Source organism: Scyliorhinus torazame, chromosome 1 (assembly GCF_047496885.1).
Source record: "Scyliorhinus torazame isolate Kashiwa2021f chromosome 1, sScyTor2.1, whole genome shotgun sequence".
NCBI lineage: Eukaryota > Metazoa > Chordata > Chondrichthyes > Carcharhiniformes > Scyliorhinidae > Scyliorhinus > Scyliorhinus torazame.
Window position 1 is genome coordinate 281,598,298 of NC_092707.1, and position 20,765 is coordinate 281,619,062.

Consider the following 20,765-nt stretch of genomic DNA (forward strand, 5'->3'; position numbering starts at 1 on the left):
ATTGAACCAACACCAAAGTTTGGAGTCTACTTTCAAGTACAACTTCATCCAATTGCAGTCCGTGTTACCCCTGGGTGATTAACACGACACTCTGCACTAATTATTCTACAATGAATATGGATTTGAAAAAAATAGATTTTCAGCTGCTAAGAAACAGCATGGGATCATTTTGATTCTGGATGTTAAGGCAAATTGTACAATATTGGCTTGGTTCCTCCATTATCTCCTGGTCTTCTATTCTATTATATAATGCACTGTTACATAATATTGTAAAATGCACTGTTATGTATGATTTAAAACAAAATTGTACCACATAAATACAATGTCTGCAAGAGCAGGTCAGAGACTGGGAATGCTGAAGTGAGTAACTCACCTCCTGATTCCCCAAAGTCCACCACATACAAGGCACAGGTCAGGAGTGTTGTGGAATACTCTCCATTTGCCTGGATGAGTGCAGCTCCAACAACACTCAAGAAGCTCGACACCATCCAGGACAAAGCAGCCTGCTTGATTGGCACCCCATTCAACACCTTTTAAAGGTCACGCCCTCCACCACTGATGTACAGTGACAGCTGTGTGTACAATCTACAAGATGCATTGCAGCAATTTGCAAAGGCTTCTTTGTCAAGCACCCGTGAACTCTACCCACCAAGAAGGACAAGGGCAGCAGATGCCTGGGAACACCACCTCCTCCAACCTCCCCTCCAAGTCACTCACCATCCTGACTTGGAAATATATGCAACAGTTCAAGAAGGTGGCTCACCACCACCTTCTCAAGGGCAATTAGGAATGAGCAATTAAACCTGGCAAAGCCAGCAATGCCCATATCCCATGAAAGAATAATTTTTTTAAAAAGTCACTTAGAACAACTGATTAAGGGTCAAGGAGACAATGATGCCCACCTTCCAGTCTAGTTCAAAATCTACACCGCCCCCTCCCCCCACCTACCACCGTGTGACTATTCAATTCACACAATGGTAAATTAAGACTGTTACACTCATACTAACTTGTTGGCATATGATGGCTGTACTCGCTTTTGAGAGTGAGGTAACCTCGTGGCAGTAATGTTTACATCCCATTATGAAGATATTAAGACAGAGGCACATCCACAGACAGGTTTGAGGCAGCTTCTGACATCGGGAGGTATGAAGCGAATCAACATCAATAATGTCCATCAAAGCTGAATAATACTGAAATGAATTAACTTACAATAAAACAACTCCCACGCTGCTCTAGAAAGTAAACAGCAATGGCAGATAATGGAATATTCACTCATTCCATTATGTAATAAAACAAATCATAGTATGTTCAATCATAAATCAATGTTCTACTTCAGGGCTTACAAATGACTGGGTATTCCTCGGAATAGACTGGGCATTCCCATCGCTATGTGGAAGAACGTAACAAACAGGAGTAAGAAATGGTAATTCAGCCCCTCATTCCTGTTCCGCCATTGAAAAAGATCATGGCTATCACGAGCATATGTTTTGGGTTGTGAAAAATTGGGAAGTTTCTGGGTGGGAGTGTTCGCGGTCTTAGCCAGGATAGTGGAGAAGGAAGTGGACCCGGACCCTGTGGTGGCGATATCTGGGGTTTCAGAGAAGCTGGAGCTCATGGAGAGGAGGAAGGCCGATGTTGCGGCCTTCGCCTCTCTGATTGCAGGCGAATTTTGCTGGAGTGGCGGTCGGCATCGCCACCCGGGGTAGCAGCATGGTTGGGTGACCTGTACGATTTTGTGCAGTTAGAGAAGATAAAGTATGAGTTAAGGGGCTCAGCAGAGGTGTTCGAGAAAAGGTGGGGGATGTTTGTGACCGTGTTTGAGGAGCTGTTCGTTGCAGGGTTGTCGGGTGAGGGGGGGTGAAAAACGGGAACAATCTGTACAGACTGTTATAGTTGATTGTTGGGAAGTATGTTTCCCGGGGTGTTGTTTGCTGTAACCTGTTTTGATACATGTTTGTAATAAAATATATATTTTTTTAAACGAAAGAGATCATGGCTAATCTTCTCCCTTAATTTCTTTTTTTGCCCAATCCCCATTTCACCTGATTCCCTTTGAGTCCAAAAATATAGCAACCTCAATCTTGAGAATACTGAATGATTCAGCATCTATAACTCTCCGGGGGTAGTGAATTCCAAAGATTCACCACCCTCTGAGTGAAGAAATTTCTCCTCATCTCAGTCCTAAGTCACCTGCCCCTTATGCTGTGACGGTGACTCCGCGTTCTAGAATCTCCCGCCCAGGGAGAAACAGCCTCTCAGCATCTACCCTGTCAAACCTTTGAGGAATTCCATACATTTCAATGTGATCACCTCTCATTCTTCTAAACTCCAGTGAATATTGGTTATTCTACTCAAACCCTCCTTACAGGTCAGGATCCAAGGAATCATTCAGGGAAACGTGCCAACTCCAGAACCTGCATTTTACAGGGTGGGGGTTGGTAGACATGGAAGGAAAGTTGGCAGAAAGCTGGCACGCTGGGAAGAGGGTGATGGGGGTGGTGGTGGTGGTGGGGGGGGGGGGGGCGGGGGGCGGTTGGAGGATAGGAGGTGAGAGGAAAGAGAGGCTGACATTGTTGGGTGCCCCTGTGCACACAGGGTGCCCCCACCCACATCGAAAGAGGTGGCCCTCCTTCTTTCCCATTGTTTTTCATCAAGGCTACACCTGTTCACTTGCCCGAGATAAAAATATTATAGCATGGGCAGTGTATTATCCCAGTCAATAAACTTGCAAACAAGACTAAGAGATATTTAATTATATATTTAAATATGGCACGCTGCTGATTTCAGTGGTCAGCATGGCGGTGGTGGGCTAGCTATCCAACATAGTTCATGCCCTCTCCCCCATCCCCCACCCCAAGCCGGAATCACACCTTGTTGGTTGGGGGTGAGTTGGTGGGGATGTAAAATCCAGCCCCAGGCAAGTATAACTTTATTGGATAAGGGACAATCACGTACACAGTACTCCAGGTGTGGTCTTCCCAAAGTCCTACATAATTGCACCAAGACTTCCTTATTGCTACACTTAAGTGCCCTTACAATTAAGACTAATATACCATTTACCTTCCTGGTTTATTGCATCTTAACTTCCAGAGATTTGTTTACAAGGACACTGAAATCTCTTGGAATACCAAATCCTGTATAATAATTAGAATAATCATAGGGGTTAGCACTGTTGCTTCAAGCAGGTTCGATTCCCACTTGGGTCACTGTCTGTGCAAAGTCTGCACATTCTCCCCGTGTCTGCGTGGGTTTCCTCCGGATGCTCCGGTTTCCTCCCACAAGTCCTGAAAGATGTGCTTGTTAGGTGAATTGGACATTCTGAATTCTCCCTCAGTGTTCCCGAACAGGTGTCGGAATGTGGCGGCTAGGGGATTTTCACAGTACCTTCATTGCAGTGTTAATGTAAGTCTACTTCTGACACTGATAAAGAGTATTATTATTATAATTAGATATTGTAAAATAATAATGTTGAGGGAAAAAATGCCTAGTCATATTAAAATAAAACAGTGCTATTTCCAATGAACTATAATTATGACATTAAGAAATGGATTGAAGCTGATGACCTCTCAATATTCCACAGGAATCCGTATGCTGGATCAGCCATTCATGACTGACATTATAGAAGCCTCTTCGATCAGTCACATGCCTCAGATTATAGATATCTACAGTGCCAGCTGGGGACCAACTGATGATGGCAAAACAGTGGATGGGCCTCGTGAGTTGACCTTGCAGGCCATGGCTGATGGTGTCAATAAGGTGAGGAAGGCGGAGGGAGGGTCATCAGAGGAAGTACCTCGTTGCTGTAACATGTTTAAACTAGTATGGGAAAGAGGAAGGTAGTTGCCGGCACAAATGTGATAGGGTGAATTCCTGTTGTGCCGATGGATTCAGTAATCCCCTGGTGGAAATTGTATACGTACCTTTTTTTCTGAGATTGAAATGTTTGACTTCTGTGATTTGATTGTTGACCAATCATGTTAACCAGAACTGGAACATAACTGGTCACGTTGTTGACGGGGTAACCGCAGAGAGCGAAATGTGAAGGAAATCACATTCTACCGGATACTCAAAACCTACACAAAACATTGAGTTTTATATCAGCCACAGAACGATGTTGATGTGCTGAAAGCAACACATCCAAACCTGCGGCCTCTATCACCTAGCAGAATAAGAGCAGCAGGTTCATGGGAACAGCACCACCTACAAGTTCTCCTCCGATCCACTCACCATCCTGACTTGGAAATGTATCGCCGTTTCTTCACTGTCTCTGATTAAAGAACAAAGAACAAAGAAAATTACAGCACAGGAACAGGCCCTTCGGCCCTCACAGCCAGCGCCGATCCAGATCCTTTATCTAAACCTGTCGCCTATTTTCCAAGGAGCTACTTCCCTCTGTTCCCCGCCCGTTCATATATCTGTCTAGATGCATCTTGAATGATGCTATCATGCCCGCCTCTACCACCTCCGCTGGCAAAGAGTTCCAGGCACCCACCACCCTCTGCGTAAAAAACTTTCCACGCACATCTCCCTTAAACTTTCCCCCTCTTACCTTGAAATCGTGACCCCTAGTAATTGACACCCCCACTCTTGGAAAAAGCTTGTTGCTATCCACCCTGTCCATACCTCTCATAATTTTGTAGACCTCAAACAGGTCCCCCCTCAACCTCCATCTTTCCAACGAAAACAATCCTAATCTACTCAACCTTTCGTCATAGCTAGCACCCTCCATACCAGGCAACATGCTGGTGAACCTCCTCTGCACCCTCTCTAAAGCATCCACATCCTTCTAGTAATGTGAAATGAAAATTGCTTATTGTCACAAGTAGGCTTCAAATGAAGTTACTGTGAAAAGCCCCTAGTCGCCACATTCCGGCGCCTGTTCGGGAAGGCTGGTATGGGAATTGAACCGTACTGCTGGTCTGCTTTCAAAGCCAGCGATTTAGCCCTGTGCTAAACAGCCCCTGGTGACCAGAACTGCATGCAGTATTCCAAATGTGGCCTAACCAAAGTCCTATACAACTGTAACATGACCTGCCAACTCTTGTACTCAATACCCCGTCCGATGAAGGCGAGCATGCTGTATGTCTTCTTGACCACTCTATCGACCTGCGTTGCCACCTTCAGGGTACAATGGACCTGAACTCCCAGATCACACAGAATTTACAGTGCAGAAGGAGGCCATTCGGTCCATCGAGTCTGCACCGGCCCTTGGCAAGAGCAACCTATCCCCCCCACTTCCACCCCATTTCCGTAATCCCACCTTACCTTTTTTGGAAACTAAGGGCAATTTAGCATGGCCAATTCACCTAACCTGCACATCTTTGGACTGTGGGAGGAAACCGGAGCACCCGGAGGAAACCCACGCAGACACGGGGAGCACATGCAGACTCCGCACAGACAGTGACCCAAGCCGGAAATCGAACCTGGGACCCTGTGAAGTCGCAGTGCTATCCACTGTGCTACCGTGCTGCCCATAATAATCGCTTACTGTCCCAAGTAGGCTTCAATGAAGTTACTGTGAAAAGCCCCTAGTCGCCACATTCCGGTGCCTGTTCGGGGAGGATGTTATGGGAATTGAACCCACGCTGCTGGCCTTGTTCTGCATTACAATCCAGCTATTTAGCCCAGTGTGCTAAACCAGCCCCAGATCTCTCTGTACATCAATTTTCCCCAGGACTCTTCCATTGACCGTATAGTCCGCTCCTGAATTAGATCTTCCAAAATGCATCACCTCGCATTTGCCTGGATTGAACTCCATCTGCCATTTCGCTGCCCAACTCTCCAATCTATCTATATTTTGCTGTATTCTCTGACAGTCCTCCTCGCTATCTGCAACTCCACCAATCTTAATATCATCTGCAAACTTGCTAATCAGACCACTTATATCTTCGTTCAGATCATTTATGTATATCATAAACAATAGTGCTCCGGCACGGATCCCTGTGGAACACCACTAGTCACCTTTCTCCATTTTGAGACACTCCCTTCCACCACTACTCTCTGTCTCCTGTTGCCCAGTCAGCTCTTTATCCATCTCGCTAGTACACCCTGAACCCCATACGACTTCACTTTTTCCTGCCATAGGAAACTTTATCAAACGCCTTACTGAAGTCCATGTATATGACATCTACAGCCCTTCCCTCATCAATTAACTTTGTCACTTCCTCAAAGAATTCTAATAGGTTTGTAAGACATGACCTTCCCTACACAAAACCATGCTGCCTATCACTGATAAGTCTATTTTCTTCCAAATGTGAATAGATCCTATCCCTCAGTATCTTCTCCAACAGTTTGCCTACCACTGACGTCAAGCTCACAGGTCTGTAATTCCCTGGATTATCCCTTCTACTCTTCTTAAGCAAAGGGACAACATTAGCAATTCTCCAGTCCTCTGGGACCTCACCCGTGCTCAAGGCTGCTGCAACGATATCTGTTAAGGCCCCAGCTATTTCGTCCCTCGCTTCCCTCAGTAACCTGGGATAGATCCCTTCTGGACCTGGGGACTTGTCCACCTTAATGCCTTTTAGAATACCCAAAACTTCACCCTTCCTTGTGCCGACTTGACCTAAAGTATTTAAACATCCATCCCTAGCCTCAACATCCGTCATGTCCCTCTCCTTGGTGAATACCGATGCAAAGTACTCATTAAGAATCTCACCCATTTCCTCTAACTCCACGCATAAATTCCCTCTTTTGTCTTTGAGTGGGCCAATCCTTTCTGTAGTTACCCTCTTGCTCCTTATATATGAATAAAAGGCTTTAGGATTTTCCTTAACCCTGTTAGCCAAAGATATTTCATGACCCCTTTTAGCCCTCTTTATTGCGCGTTTGAGATTTGTCCTACTTTCCCGATATTCCTCCAAAGCTTCATCAGTTTTAAGTCGCCTAGATCTTATGTATGCTTCCATTTTCATCTTAGCTAGTCTCACAATTCCACCCGTCATCCATGGTTCCCTAATCTTGCCATTTCTATCCCTCATTTTCACAGAGACATGTCTGTCCTGCACTCTAATCAACATTTCCTTAAAAGACTCCCACATTTCAGATGTGGATTTACCCTTAAACAGCTGCTCCCAATCCACATTCCCTAGCTCCTGCCGAATTTAGTTATACTTGGCCTTTCCCCCAATTTAGCACTCTTCCTTTAGGACCACTCTCGTCTTTGTCCATGAGTATTCTAAAACTTACGGAATTGTGATCGCTATTCCCAAAGTAATCACCGACTGAAACTTCAACCACCTGGCTGGGATCATTCCCCAATACCAGGTCCAGTATGGCCCCTTCCCGAGTTGGACTAATTACATACTGCTCTAAAAAACTCTCCTGGATGCTCCTTACAAATTCTGCTCCATTTACGCCTCCAACACTACATGAGTCCCATTCAATGTTGGGGGAGTTAAAATCTCCCATCACGACCACCCTATTGCTCCTACATTTTTCTATAATCTGTCTACCTATTTGTACCTCTACTTCACGCTCGCTTTTGGGAGGCCAGTAGTAAAGTCCCAACAATGTTACTGCACCCTTCCTATTTCTTAGCTTTACCCATATTGCCTCAGTGTTCGAATCCTCCATCGTGCCCTCCTTAATCACAGCTGTGATATCATCTCTGACCAGTAATGCAACTCCTCCACCACATTTACCTATACCCTGGAATATTTAGTTGCCAGTATTGCCATTCCCTCAACCAAGTCTCAATAATACCACTAACATCATATTCCCAGGTACTAATCCAAGCCCTAAGTTCATCTGCCTTACCTGCTACCCTTCTCGTATTAAAACAAATGCACCTCAGACCACCTGTCCCTTTGCGTTCATCATCTCTTCCCAGTCTACTCTTCCCCTTAGTCACATTGAGTTTATTATCTAGTACCTTACTGGCTTTAGTTGCTGCCTCTTTACTGACCTCTAACTTCCTAATCTGGTTCCCATCCCCCTGCCACATTAGTTTAAAACCTCCCCAACAGTGTTAGCAAAAGCACCTCCTCGGACATTGGTTCCAGTCCTGCCCAGGTGTAGACCATCCGATTTGCAATGGTCCCAGCACCCCCAGAACCGGTTCCAATGTCCCAAAAATCTGAACCCCTCCCTGGAAGCATTCTTGGAGAATTATCATGTGACATCTTATTCTGTGAGGCCCAATCCCATATCATTGTTGCATTTACCATCTAAAGCTTGGCTCCCCTGTCATTATTTTGCAGCAACAGTTGCTGTGTGAGAATCAGGAGGTCAGGCCAGGGGACTAATAAAAACAGGTGTGGGAAAGAGAGAGAAGATGGCAGAGGGCATTCAGAGAACAAATAAGAGGTGGGAAAATTTTTGATTCCACTAGTAACTGATCGTAACTCTGGTACCACTCAGAAACTCATAGAATCCCAGAAGGAGGCCATTTGCCCACCGAGACGGCACTGACCCTTTTTGAATGAACTACCCATTTACACTCCTCTGTCCTCTCCCCATAACCCCATAGCCTGACCTGCACATTAAGGGGCAATTTAACATGGCCAGTCCTCCAAACCTGCACATCTTTGGACTGTTGGAGGAAACCGCAGCACCCGGAGGAAATCCACGCAGACACAGGGAGAACGTGCAAATTCCACACAGTCAGTGACCCTAGACCAGAATTGAACCCGGTCCCTGGCACTGTGAGGCAACAGTGCTAATCACTGTGCCACTATGCCGCCCGAATCTCCTTCTAACCAATACAGTCACTCTCTGACCATGCCAGAGAATCTTCCAGCACTGACGGAGACCCTATCGCCTGTTATAACTGTACTGGCCTTTTGAAAGCACCCTCCAATGTAATTCCATCCCAGCTTTTTCCCAACCATCTGGTAAATTAGTAATTCGCAAATACATGTCCGATTGCAGTAATAGGTGTAAACCCCCTAAATTTCTAACCTGGCTGCTAACGTATCCCTTGAGGTCTCATGTATTTCAAAGAGAACTGGATTTACTTTGTACAGAGAGATGTGCGACCAAGCAATAGTAGAATGTTGACAAAACAAATGGAGGTGCTTCAGCATCTCGAGCCTGTGCTGGCTTCTCTGCAAGAGTAACTTCGCTAATCCCATTCCCCCAGCCTTACCCTGAAAATGTTTTCCCCTCACATGCTTATCCAATTCCCTTTTGAGAACCACGATCAAATCTGCTTCCACCATACTCCCATGCAGCGCATTCCAGATCCTAAACTACTCTGTAAACTCGAAAAAGGTTCCTGTCACCATTGTTCTTTTTTAACCATTCATCTCATAGCGGTGGTCACTGGCTCTCAACCCTCTCTCCCTGGTGGAGCAATTTCTCCCTGTCCACCCTGTCGAGACCTCTCATGATTTTGAAGACCTCTATTAAATCTTTTCTCAGTCTTCTCTTCTCCAAGAATAGCAGCTCCAACGTCTCCAAACTACCTATTTAACTGAAGGCAATATTTTGGATTTTTAAAAAATGCAAATGTCTTCGCATTTTGATTTAATATCTACTTTGTGTGAAACGTCTGACTTGTGGAAGTCAGTTTGTATAATGTAGGCGTGAGGAACCTTGTCATTTGTTAGCTAGTTCTGCTTTAGCACCTCTGGCAAAGGAACCAGAGCTGCTGAGTGTTCAAAACAGTGTTTGTCGACAAGCTCCTGCAATGTATGAGAAAGGATTAGCGTGTCTGTCTCATGTTGCAATGCGAACAATAAGCGGGGATTTGATTCAGTGGTGAATCAAAACACTGGCCTTTCACCTGCGCATTATGGATGAAATCTCCAGACAAAACTGATGGGTTGAAGGTTTTCTTGCTTTGCTAGTGGTGGCGGCACCAGATCTGAACTATCAGACTAGTTTGTAAGGATTTTGAGTCCATAACACAAGTGCCTGTTATTAGAGTCTTATTTGTGGAATAGAAGCTCTGGGTTCGAGTCCAATGCCAGGACTTATTGGTCACAGAAGGAGTGTTCAGAATGCAGTACAAGGGGTTGATAATCAGCTTGGAGATCCTTCCACCACTTCCCCACTATTCCACAAATAATCAGCTCGGAGATTCCTCCACCACTTCCCTACTAGTCCTCAAATAATCAGCTGGGAGATCCTTCCACCGCTTCCCCACTATTCCCCAAATAATTAGCTCGGAGATACTTTCACCACTTCCCCACTATTCCCCAAATAATCAGCTCGGACATCCTTCCACTACTCCCCCACTATTCCCCAAATAATCAGCTCGGACATCCTTCCACAATCAGCTCGGAAATCCTTCCACCACTTTCCCACTATTCCCCAAAAAGGGTAAATCTGGGTGTGAAGATACGCAAACAACAATAGCTCCGAGTCCTCAAAAATTAGAATTAACATGATATGAAGGCACTGGTGAAACAAAGATTTACTGGGATGGAGTCAGAACTGTGAGGTTATAGCTATCAGGAAAGGATTGACAGGCTGGCTCTCTTTGCTCTTCGGAAGTGAAGGCTAAGGGGTGACCTCAGAGATCTTTAACAACATGGATGGTTTTGATAGTGTGGATACAGAGACAGCAAACGGTTTTTCCCGGCTGTTCTTATTGGTGGGATCTTCCAGTCCTGTCAACGGTGGCCCCTGGCGGGGGAGAGTGCAACATCCGGAAACCCCGTCGACAGTGGCGGGACATACCGATTCTGCTGCTGGCCAATGGCGGGCTGCCTCTTCTGCTGCAAAGCACACCGTGGGGATGTGGAAAATCCTGCCTTTGTTTGCAAAGGAGCCAAATGAGATGCCATTAATATAAATAGGGAGCTGTTGAAGCAAATTATCTTTTTCCTTCTTCTTTAATGGCACATGGGTATCACTGGCAAGGCCAGCATTTGCTGCCCGTGTTTTAATCTGAGTGGCTTGCTGAGCCAGAGGGCAGTTAAGAGTCATGCGTGTTGCTCTGGGTCTAGAGTCACATGGAGGGCAGACTGGGTAAGTAATAATCATAGAGTCATACAGTACAGAAGAGGCTTTTTGGCCCATCGAGTCAGCACCGACAAAACTACGCTAAATCTACACTAACCCCACCTTCCAGCACTTGGCCCATAGCCTTGAATATGATGACCTTTCAAGTGCTCATCCATGTACCTTTTAACAATTTTGCGGTTTCCTGCCTCTGCTGCCCTCCCAGACAGTGCATTCCAGACTCCCACCACCCTCTGGGTGAAAGATTTTTCCACAAATCCTTTCTAAGCCCCTCACCTTAAACTTTTGCCCGTTCATTAGGGTGGCATGGTGGCACAGTGGTTAGCACTGCTGCCTCACAGCGCCAGGGACCAGGTTCAAATATGGCCTCAGGTAACTGTGTGGAGTTTGCACATTCTCCCCGTGTCTGCGTGGGCTTCCTCCGGGTGCTCCGGTTTCCTCCCACAGTCCAAAGATTTCCTTCCCTGAAGGACGTTAGTAAGCCAGATGGGTTTTTACAACATTGATGACAGTTGTCATGGTCACCGTCACTGAGAATAGCTTTGGATTTATTAATTGAATTTAAATTCCTCCAGCTACTGTAGTGGGGTTTGAACCCCTGTCCCCAGAGCATTAGCTCAGGCCTTTGGATTACAAATCCAGTGACATTGCTACTATGCCACCATCTCCACCATACGTTTAAGTGGATACTATAAACACACAAGGGAGAAGGGAGCAGAGGATGATGAGAAAAGGTATTGAGTGCAGAATGGACTAGTTGGGCTGAACGGCATATTTATCTAATTATATTCCATGTAATTATGTGTTTTCAGTACAGGGTGGGATTTATTCCAATTCATTTCCCTTCCCTCTTCTAATTCAGTTTTTTTCCTGAAGGACGTGACGCCTCTTGGAATATGGTTTCTTGGGATCCTGGTTTCCCACTGGCACCTCCCTCTTTCCATACAGTCCTGGCCAATGAACACTGGTGTGCTTTTCACTCAGAGAAGAGGATGACATCCAGGTTTAATCTTGGGACAGAGGAGAGGGTCTGTCATAGTGGGGTCCAGTCCTGGATATAACCTATAATGACCCGATGTCAATCAACATCTCTAAACTAGATTATCTGGTCGTTATCACATTGCTGTTTGTGGGTTCTTACTGTGCACAAATTGGTTGCTGTGTTCCGACATTACAACAGTGACGAGGTAGTTCTACGCATAAGGAATTAGCCATTTAGGACCGAGATTAAGAGAAATTTCTTCTCAGAGGGTTGGAAGGCTCTACCCCAAGAGCAGTGGAGGTGCAGTTGTTGAGTATATTCAAGACAGAGATCAATAGGTTCTTGGAGATCTTGGGGAACTAAGGGATATTGAGATAGGACTGGAAAGTAGAGTTGATATTGAAGATCAGCCATGATCTTGTTGAATGGTGGAGCAGACTCTGAGGGAAGAGTAACCTATTCAGCTCCCTTTTCTTATGTTTTCACATGCCCTAACCATGCTTCCCCCCACCTCTCCCACCCACCCCCACTGATTGGTGGGAGAGTTAAAATGCTTGGGTCTCAAACAATATATCATTCCCTGCTGAGTCACTAGGGAACCTCTATTGGCAACACTGATCAAGGTTTTGTTCATCTAATTGCTTTTACTCACACACATAATGATAGCCATAAATAAAATTATTATATAACAAATATCTATTTGTGCTTTTTGTGGTTTGCTCCTGTCAGTTGAGCAATATTTCTTTATTTCTCAGCAGCTGCCTTGCCATTAGAATCATAGAATCCCTACAGTGCAAAAGGAGGCCATTCGGCCCATTGAGTCTGCACCAATCCTCTGTAAGAGCACCTTACCGAGACGCAACCCCCCCCCCCCCCACCCCCCCCCCCCCACCCCCCCCCCCCTCCCGTCTTATCCCCGTAACCACACTTATCCTACACATCCTTGGACACTAAAGTGCAATTTAGCATGGCCAATCCAACTAACCTGCGCGTCTTTGGACTGTGCACCCGAAGGAATCCCACACAGACACGGGGCGAATGTGCAAACTCCACACAGACAGTGACCCAAGGCTGGAATTTAACCCAACGTTGTGAGGCAGCAGTGCTAAACACGTTGCCACCGTGCCTTTCCATTGCAACCAAAAGTAGCAGCATAAATGTTACGGAGATGATGTGCTGCCAGCTGCTTTTCACTGCTACCTGACATGGCAGCATAAACTTTCATCAGGAATAGCACTTCTGTCTCTCAGCCTGAAGGTTGAATCTTCAAGCATTTCAGAGACTTTTTGATAAGGTGTCAAACTGTCTGCTCTCTCTTGTTGATGCATAGTAGATTCCATCAATGGTGACTATTGGAATTTGGGGGGATGGGGAGGCACTTCTGCCATCATGGTGGCACAGTGGTTAGCACTGTTGCTTTACAGCGCCAGGGTCCCAGGTTCGATTCCCACATGGGTCGCTGTCTGTGCGGAGTCTGCATGTTCTCCCCGTGTCTGTGTGGGTTTTGTTCGGGTGCTCCGATTTCCTCCCACAATCCCGAAAGACGTGGTTGCTAGGTGAATTGGACATTCTGAATTCTCCCTCAGTGTACCCAGGTGCCGGAATGTGGCGACTTGGTGATTTTCACAGAAACTTCATTGCAGTGTTAATGTATACCTACTTGTGACAATAATAAAGATTATTATGTCTTGGCCTCGGTCAACATTTTAAAAACATCGTGGGCCAGGCATTTATGTCCTTGCTATTTGTGGGATCTTGCTGTGCATCAATTCGCTGTCAATATTCCTACATTTGCAACAACATCTCTTGAATTACACCCTTGAAGCCACAAGATCCAGAACACAGAAATATCCAGCGATCCCATTGGTTGCACTGAGAATGCACCCACAAGTGATCGCACGCAATAAATCCACCAGCATTTCTGCAAGAAGGTGAAAGGGGGTAACCTAGTTTTGCATGGATACAAGTGCATCTCTGGCACTCACCTACTCCTTTCAGCCAGAAAATCAAGCAATGGCCTGGTCCATGTTTGTTTCACCAAAGCGCCTGTGTGGTGTATTTTATTTGCCTTGGAGCTATGCAGAGATGGCACACCAGCTCCGATGTTTACAACAGGAGTTTTATTCAATACTTTTAAATGTCTGCTTTCTTATGCTTCCAATAGCTTATCATTTTTGTTTGTTTCTCTGAGTTACCACACCCAGACTTAACCAATCGCACACAGGGAACAATCAGCAGACACACATAATCAAACACCGAACAATTGAACACTACCATCTTGTATTGAAAATCCATATGAAGCATATCTTGTGCATTTTCTTCATTCTCTTATAACAGTTTCATTGCCATTTCTTGAATGAACACAATACATTTGATTAACGTTGACCTTCCTTTTTGAAAGCCACACTGACTGGCCCTAATTAAGTAATATTTCTGCTTGTTTCTCTAAGTAGTTCATAATTTCAAACTATATTATAGATTCAAGTGATGCGTCAACCACTTTGTTGTTTTCTCCCACGCTCTTCTTTCCTGCCTCTGTACTTGCCTAAAACCTGTGATATCTCGAGCATTTTCTCGTTCTGATGAAAGGTCATCAAACTGAAATGTTAACTCTGTTTCTTTCTCCACAGATGCTGCCTAGCCTGCTGAAGATTTCCAGCATTTTCTGTATTATTTCTGTTTTTTCAGCATTCACAGTAGTTTCCTTTAATACCTGCCTTGGATACAGCGCTCTGTCCAAACTTCCAACCCTCCAACCTTTGGCACGGCTCTCTTTTTCGAAGGATGTTGAGGGATTCATTCATTGCTTCTCTAAGATTCCACTGGATTAGTAAAAACGGAGATGGTCTGATCACCATCCCTTATGTGCCTGAGGTTTGAACAATTGGTCAGTGCCAATTCTCTTTCCTCCCACTTTTCTGGGTTAATTGTTCTACGCCCAGCTCTGGTGAACGCATGTAGCCACCTCCTTGAAACTAAGTAAAATTACTAATTTAATATGTCATTACACCAGGCTTCTTTTTTTTCCGAGTGACCACCCTTACCTTGACTGTCCTCTCACTATGAACATGCCTATTTAACATCTTCTTATTGTTTTTGACGCTTTTTGCTCATTTTTTGAAATCTTCCCACTTAAACTTTTATCATCTCACCTTTGTAGCATGCCAAAATTATTTATGTTTTTCCATTTCTCTTTAACCTACCCTTTTTACAGTTTGTCTCGCTGCTTGTAACCAACTGCACTCCCGGTAAATTGCTTTGCATCTTTTTGACTTACCGAGGTTTAAATAGGTGTTCCTGTAGGTACAAACCTATCTACAGAGCACCCATGTTCCCCTCTGTAGTAGCACATTCAAAGAATGGCCAGTGATTTAGAAGACAATATACATACAGAGGTGCTAGAACTTATATGAGTGCCAATTACTTGAGAGATTGAAGGCATTGTCTTCAGGCCCTGCCACATACTGTTCTCTTGAAAGTTTTCTTCCCTGACCTCTTACTGATGATCATTGTCGCTATTGTTTTTGTGTGTCTGTTCTTGTCATTCTCGACACAGCATCAGCTGTCGGATTCTCCACTCCGCCAACTGTGCTTTCCTCACCGTCTGCAGGATTTTCCGTCCAGCCACCTGCCAATGGGATTTCCCATTGTGGCCACCTCACATCGCCGGGATACCCATGGGCATGGGTGTACTACCGGCAGAACGGAGAATCCCGCTGATGGAGAATCCCGCCAATGGACTAGGAGCAGTTGTAGGCAATTCAACCTCTTGAGCCCGCTCGCCATTCAATACGATCATGGCTGATGTCCTCTCGGCGTCAACTCCACTTTCCTGCCTGTTCTCCATAACCCTTCAACACATTACTAATTCAAAATCTGTCGATCTCTTCCTTAAATTTACTCAATGGTTTGGCATCCACTGCACTCTGAGGCAGTGAAATCCACAGATTCACAACCCTTTTGGCGAAGTCATTTCTCTTTATCTCTGTTTTAAATCTTCTACCCCTAATCATAAAACTATAACCTTGCATTCGTATAGCGCCTCGCACAACTAAATGCTGTCCCAAAGTGCTTCATCGGCAATGAAATATTTTGTGAATGTAGTCACTGTTGCAATGTTGTAAACGTTGCACCCAATCTGCGCACAGCAAGCTCCCACAAGCAGCAATGTAATAATGAGCAGATAATCGGTTTGTGTGATGCCGACTGAGGGTTAAATATTGGGCAGGACACCGGGGAGAACATCCCTGCTCTTCCTCGCAATGATGGTAATGGGATCTTTTATCACCACTTGAGAGGGCAGACAGAGCTTCAGTTTAATGTCTGACCTGAAAATAGATTTATTTCCAGTGAATATAGAACCTTCCTGCTGTGCACTTAAATGTCACTCTCCATGTGGTGCTTTATCCGGTGAGCAATGCTTTCCCGCGAAAGCAGGTCATTTAACTTGGCAGATTAATTTTCTGTTGCAGGGTCGGAATGGAAAGGGAAGCATCTACGTGTGGGCCTCTGGGGACGGTGGCAGCTATGATGATTGCAACTGTGATGGTTATGCATCGAGCATGTGGACTATCTCCATCAACTCTGCCATTAATGACGGGAGGACCGCTCTTTATGATGAAAGCTGCTCCTCAACTCTTGCCTCTACATTCAGCAATGGGAGGAAGAGAAACCCAGAAGCTGGTGTGGTGAGCGGTGATATTATTGTGTATGTCGGGCTGTTTCATACGGAGCAGGCAGCTGTTCCTTTGTTGGGGCTAGTTTCAAAATGCACAAGTGAGGGTAATGCCGTGGCTGTCGTTTGGTGATATGTATAATTGATATGGCCATTCTATCCTTGAGTATGCAATAGGGAAGCCGTTTAATTAAACAAATGACCTAATTGTCTCTTTTCTCCAAATTGCTTTATTGAAGGCAACGACTGATTTGTATGGGAACTGTACTCTACGTCATTCCGGGACATCTGCTGCAGCACCAGAGGCCGCTGGTGTTTTTGCCTTGGCTTTGGAAGCAAAGTATGTATGAAATATTTTATTTCAATAATTATGCTACGGCTGTCCGAATCGTGACGGTATACTTTTTCACCCAGAGGGTTGTGGTAGTCTGGAACTCACAGCCTGAAAGGCTAGTAGAGACAGAAACCCTTAGCTCATTGAAAAGGTGTCCGGATATAAACCTCAAGTGCCGTAAGCTGCAGGGCTACAGACCGAATGCTGGATTGGGCTGGGGGGCTTGTCATCCGGCCGGCTCAGACACGATGGGACAAGTGGTCCCTTTCTGTGTCGTAAACTTTTGGGACGGGATTCTCCGTCCAGTGATGCCAGAATCACGAGGCATGATCGGGCGGAGAATCGCGGGTCAGCCGAAAATCCGGGCCGGCACTGGGCGCCCGACGGAATGCCATACTCCAATGCCACGACAGCGGCGTGAACGTATTTTACGCCGCACCTACAGTAAGCACCATTGACATATCATTAATGAGCCTGTCCCGGTATTCTCCGGGGCTCCCGCCTCCCCCAGGAAGAATTACCGATGGTGAGGTTCACTGTGGTTTTAATAATCGGGAAACAGACTGCTGAGGGAGGGTGCGTAGGTAGGTAATGTTTCCAGAGGTGCGACTGTGGGCTGCCGATCCTGGCGATGGCATGGCTCTCTTGGGGGATATCTACCAGGGCTGGGGGGAGTAGTAGGGGTGGCCAGGGGCTGGGCGTGGGCTTGGGGTGTCCTCCCGGGTCTGGGGTGTCCAGCCAAGCACTGCCATTGCCGCAGCCTGCAAGGTAGCCATCCTGCTACGCACCCCACCGACTGTGGCCTGTGGTTGATGAGAACGACACAGGCCGTGCAGATGCACCCACCCCCAGCCCCTCCCTTCACCAAAGCGCCATCCCACCAATGCCCACCCCCACCCACAATTGGACACCATCCGCCGGCAGGGCATCACAAGGCCCAACCATGGGGAACGCCCAAGGTAGCCCCTACAGGAGGGCGCTGCCATCCAGTATGGCACGAGGAGACTCTCCCACATCGTGATGGCCTCTGGTAACCTCCATAACATCGCGCAGCAGAGGGGCAACCTGCTGGAGAAGGGAGACGAATGCCTGGCGTCGTCCGATGAAGAGGATGTGGAGGAGGGCCAGGATGGGAAGGGCATGAGGCCCAGGCAGGCACAGTAGGCCACGCAATGTGTGCACCTGGGCCAGCACGCACGAGATGCTCTAATTGCCTGCAGATTTGCCGACTAGTGGGCCTGGCTGATGGCGGCATGAACGTCCCGTTACACTCCCATAAACCCCCTTCCCCCAGCTGACCACCCCCTCCCCTGTCGACCTTCCTTGCACCAACCCCGCCCCGCACCTGCAACCCCTCCATGATTCCTATCTGCTGCACTACGGGGTGTGGGCCCTGGGTTGGCAGTGATAGCGGGTCTGGTCCATGGGATGAAGGATGATGATGACCCGCTCTGTGATGGGCTAGGTGCTCCACATCGTTTGACAACATCTGACTCCTGCCCACTTTCCACCGTCCACCAGGATGATCCCTGCATGCAAACTGGCTATTTCACTGTTGCTCTTATTAGTTTTATTAGTTTTATTAGCTCTAATTCTGTCACCTTTGCTCACGAGTCGCCAGGTATCTTTCTGATACCGCCACGTGGTTCAAGCTCAAGTAATGATTAATAATGCAGCACACCGCTTAGTAAAAGTTAAATCAACGATCATTCATTATATACAGCAATAAATACTTATACAATAATCCTACTTTTAGACTATTACATACCACTGAAGGCCAATACTTAACTTTGGTGATGGCCCACCAGGTCAAGGAAACAAATTGTCTATCGAATTGGGTCTGGCCTGCGGGATTCAAAAAGGCTGGTACGAGTCGATAATCTGGAGCACCTATCTGGTAGCGATTGCTGGAGTAACACTTACTTGTTTCTTCGTCGAAGGGTCTCGAAGGTTGCGAGCAGGAAGAGAAGGGTCGATCTGAACTTGGCCCGTATTTTTATAGTCCCCAGGGGCTTCCCGCCTCTTGGGGCGGACCTTGACCCTGGTTCCAAGTGATTGGACTTGGTCCCAATCACTTGGTTCGATATGCTCCAATAATGGGGCAATTCCTTGATCGGGGGGTGGTCGTCTCAGCCACTGCTGGCGCCGAAAAGTCTGGATCGGCTTTATGTTGCTAATGTGTAGCAATTGTTCCCGGGGATGGCTGCTTAGTATGCAGATGGCTGGGTTGTTGTGCTGTTAATGGCTGCAGGTATCAGTCTGGGCCGACTTCCCCAGAGCCGAATACACTGTTTTGCCTGCAGCTGTCCGTTTGAGTCCTGTTGGCTGATTTTCCCATCAGCCTCTTTCGTTCGCCATTTTAGATCGGGGTTTGACCATTTTACTCGGGAATCAGCCAGTTTAGGTGGCTACATACCCTCCTTGTGATCCTAACGCGAAGCGTGAAGGATCACACAAATTTTGTTCTTTCCATTCCCTGACCGGGGGGGGGGGGGGGACACCTCCTACATGGCCTCTGCTCTGACCCTAGCTATGCACAAAACATTTTTTACCTAACAATTCTAAGGGCACTATGTCAGGCAGGGACATGCATTTACAAAATAACAAACTTGGAACCTCTAATTTTACCTAAATACACTATACTCACTAAACATTGCATTATTCTATCTTCCTAAAACATACAACAACAATCACAACATTTAATATACTCTTTCCTGGCTTGGCAGTCAAGCTCAGGATCATACATTTTTTTTTTCATGAAAGGTTTTGTACATATTTTTATTGACAGTAATAACGCAAGTGAATGCTCTTTATTATTTTGTTATAGATCGCGGGGGTCGGGGGGTCTGGTCATGACCGAATATAAGGGATCGGATCCGATATACCGGGTTTCGAGCGTGGTACGTCCGCCTTCTCCATTTGCGGAGGCGCATAGTCTGCACTGCACAGCAGAGTATCGCCAACGCTAACAGTGCTTCAATCACGTAGGACAGGGAGTACCAGGTTATGAATCTGGCACACCAGGGAGATGCAGTGTCGCTGGTGACTGGGCTCTGGGTACTGCGGGGCAGTGAAACATTATCGGCAGGGAGGTTTGAAGTAATGGGGTCATCGGTCCCGCGCAACCAAGTGTCCATGAAAAAAATGTTGAGCACGATGAAGGAAGTCCTCATGGCTGTCATGGCTGTCCTCTTTCCCTTTTCCTTCTTGTGTTCTTTTGTTTTCTCCAGTCCTGGAGCCTCTGGAGTTCTGTAAAAACAAGCATAGTATCTGTAACTACCTTGGTTTAATATCCAATGTGTTAGTGTGTCTGTCCTTTTGGGGCCAATTATTCCCTTATAATTGGTCACTATATGTGACTCCCTCATTTTAAAAAAAAACAAATGTTGGGACACGGCACACTTCCCAATCATGAACCAGTGCTGAGTTATCATCCAAATGTTCCAGGATGTAAATAGCAGGTGGCAGCAACCTAAAGGTCGCCTAAACAAATAAAAACTTTTTGAAATGAAAAATGTCAAATGAGGTGCGTATGGGCTGTGACGGGTAAGATTTGGATGGAGTCCCCGGGTAGGACGGCTACCAACGCCGTATCTCCCCTACCCGAGCGTGTTTGACCAACAGGGGGGTCTCCAGGCAGGGCGGGTCTCACGCCGTTTCTCCACTGCCTGAGCAACCGACAAGAACGGGCAAAAATGTAGTCATCGTGGTGGGGTTGCTACAGTGATTCCATCCTTGAATCAGAAGAGCAGTTACGATCGGGCGTCTGGTACCCGAACCGGTATCAGCTGAAGTGTCTGCAGGCAAGCTAGTTCCATTGAACAAGAATCTGGTCTGCTGACCAGGTATCTGCAGATAAGTTG

At 46.3% G+C, this 20,765-nt stretch overlaps 1 protein-coding gene across 1 annotated transcript in view; it reads left to right on the forward strand.

Annotated features, from left to right (window-relative positions):
• Nucleotides 1–20,765, forward strand: part of pcsk2 (proprotein convertase subtilisin/kexin type 2) — a 151,588-nt gene that overhangs the window by 95,126 nt on the left and 35,697 nt on the right. The window contains exons 8-10 of the mRNA XM_072506718.1: nt 3,581–3,756; nt 16,366–16,581; nt 16,808–16,908. Of these exons, the coding sequence (XP_072362819.1) occupies nt 3,581–3,756; nt 16,366–16,581; nt 16,808–16,908 (493 nt within the window). The remainder of the gene's footprint in view (nt 1–3,580; nt 3,757–16,365; nt 16,582–16,807; nt 16,909–20,765) is intronic.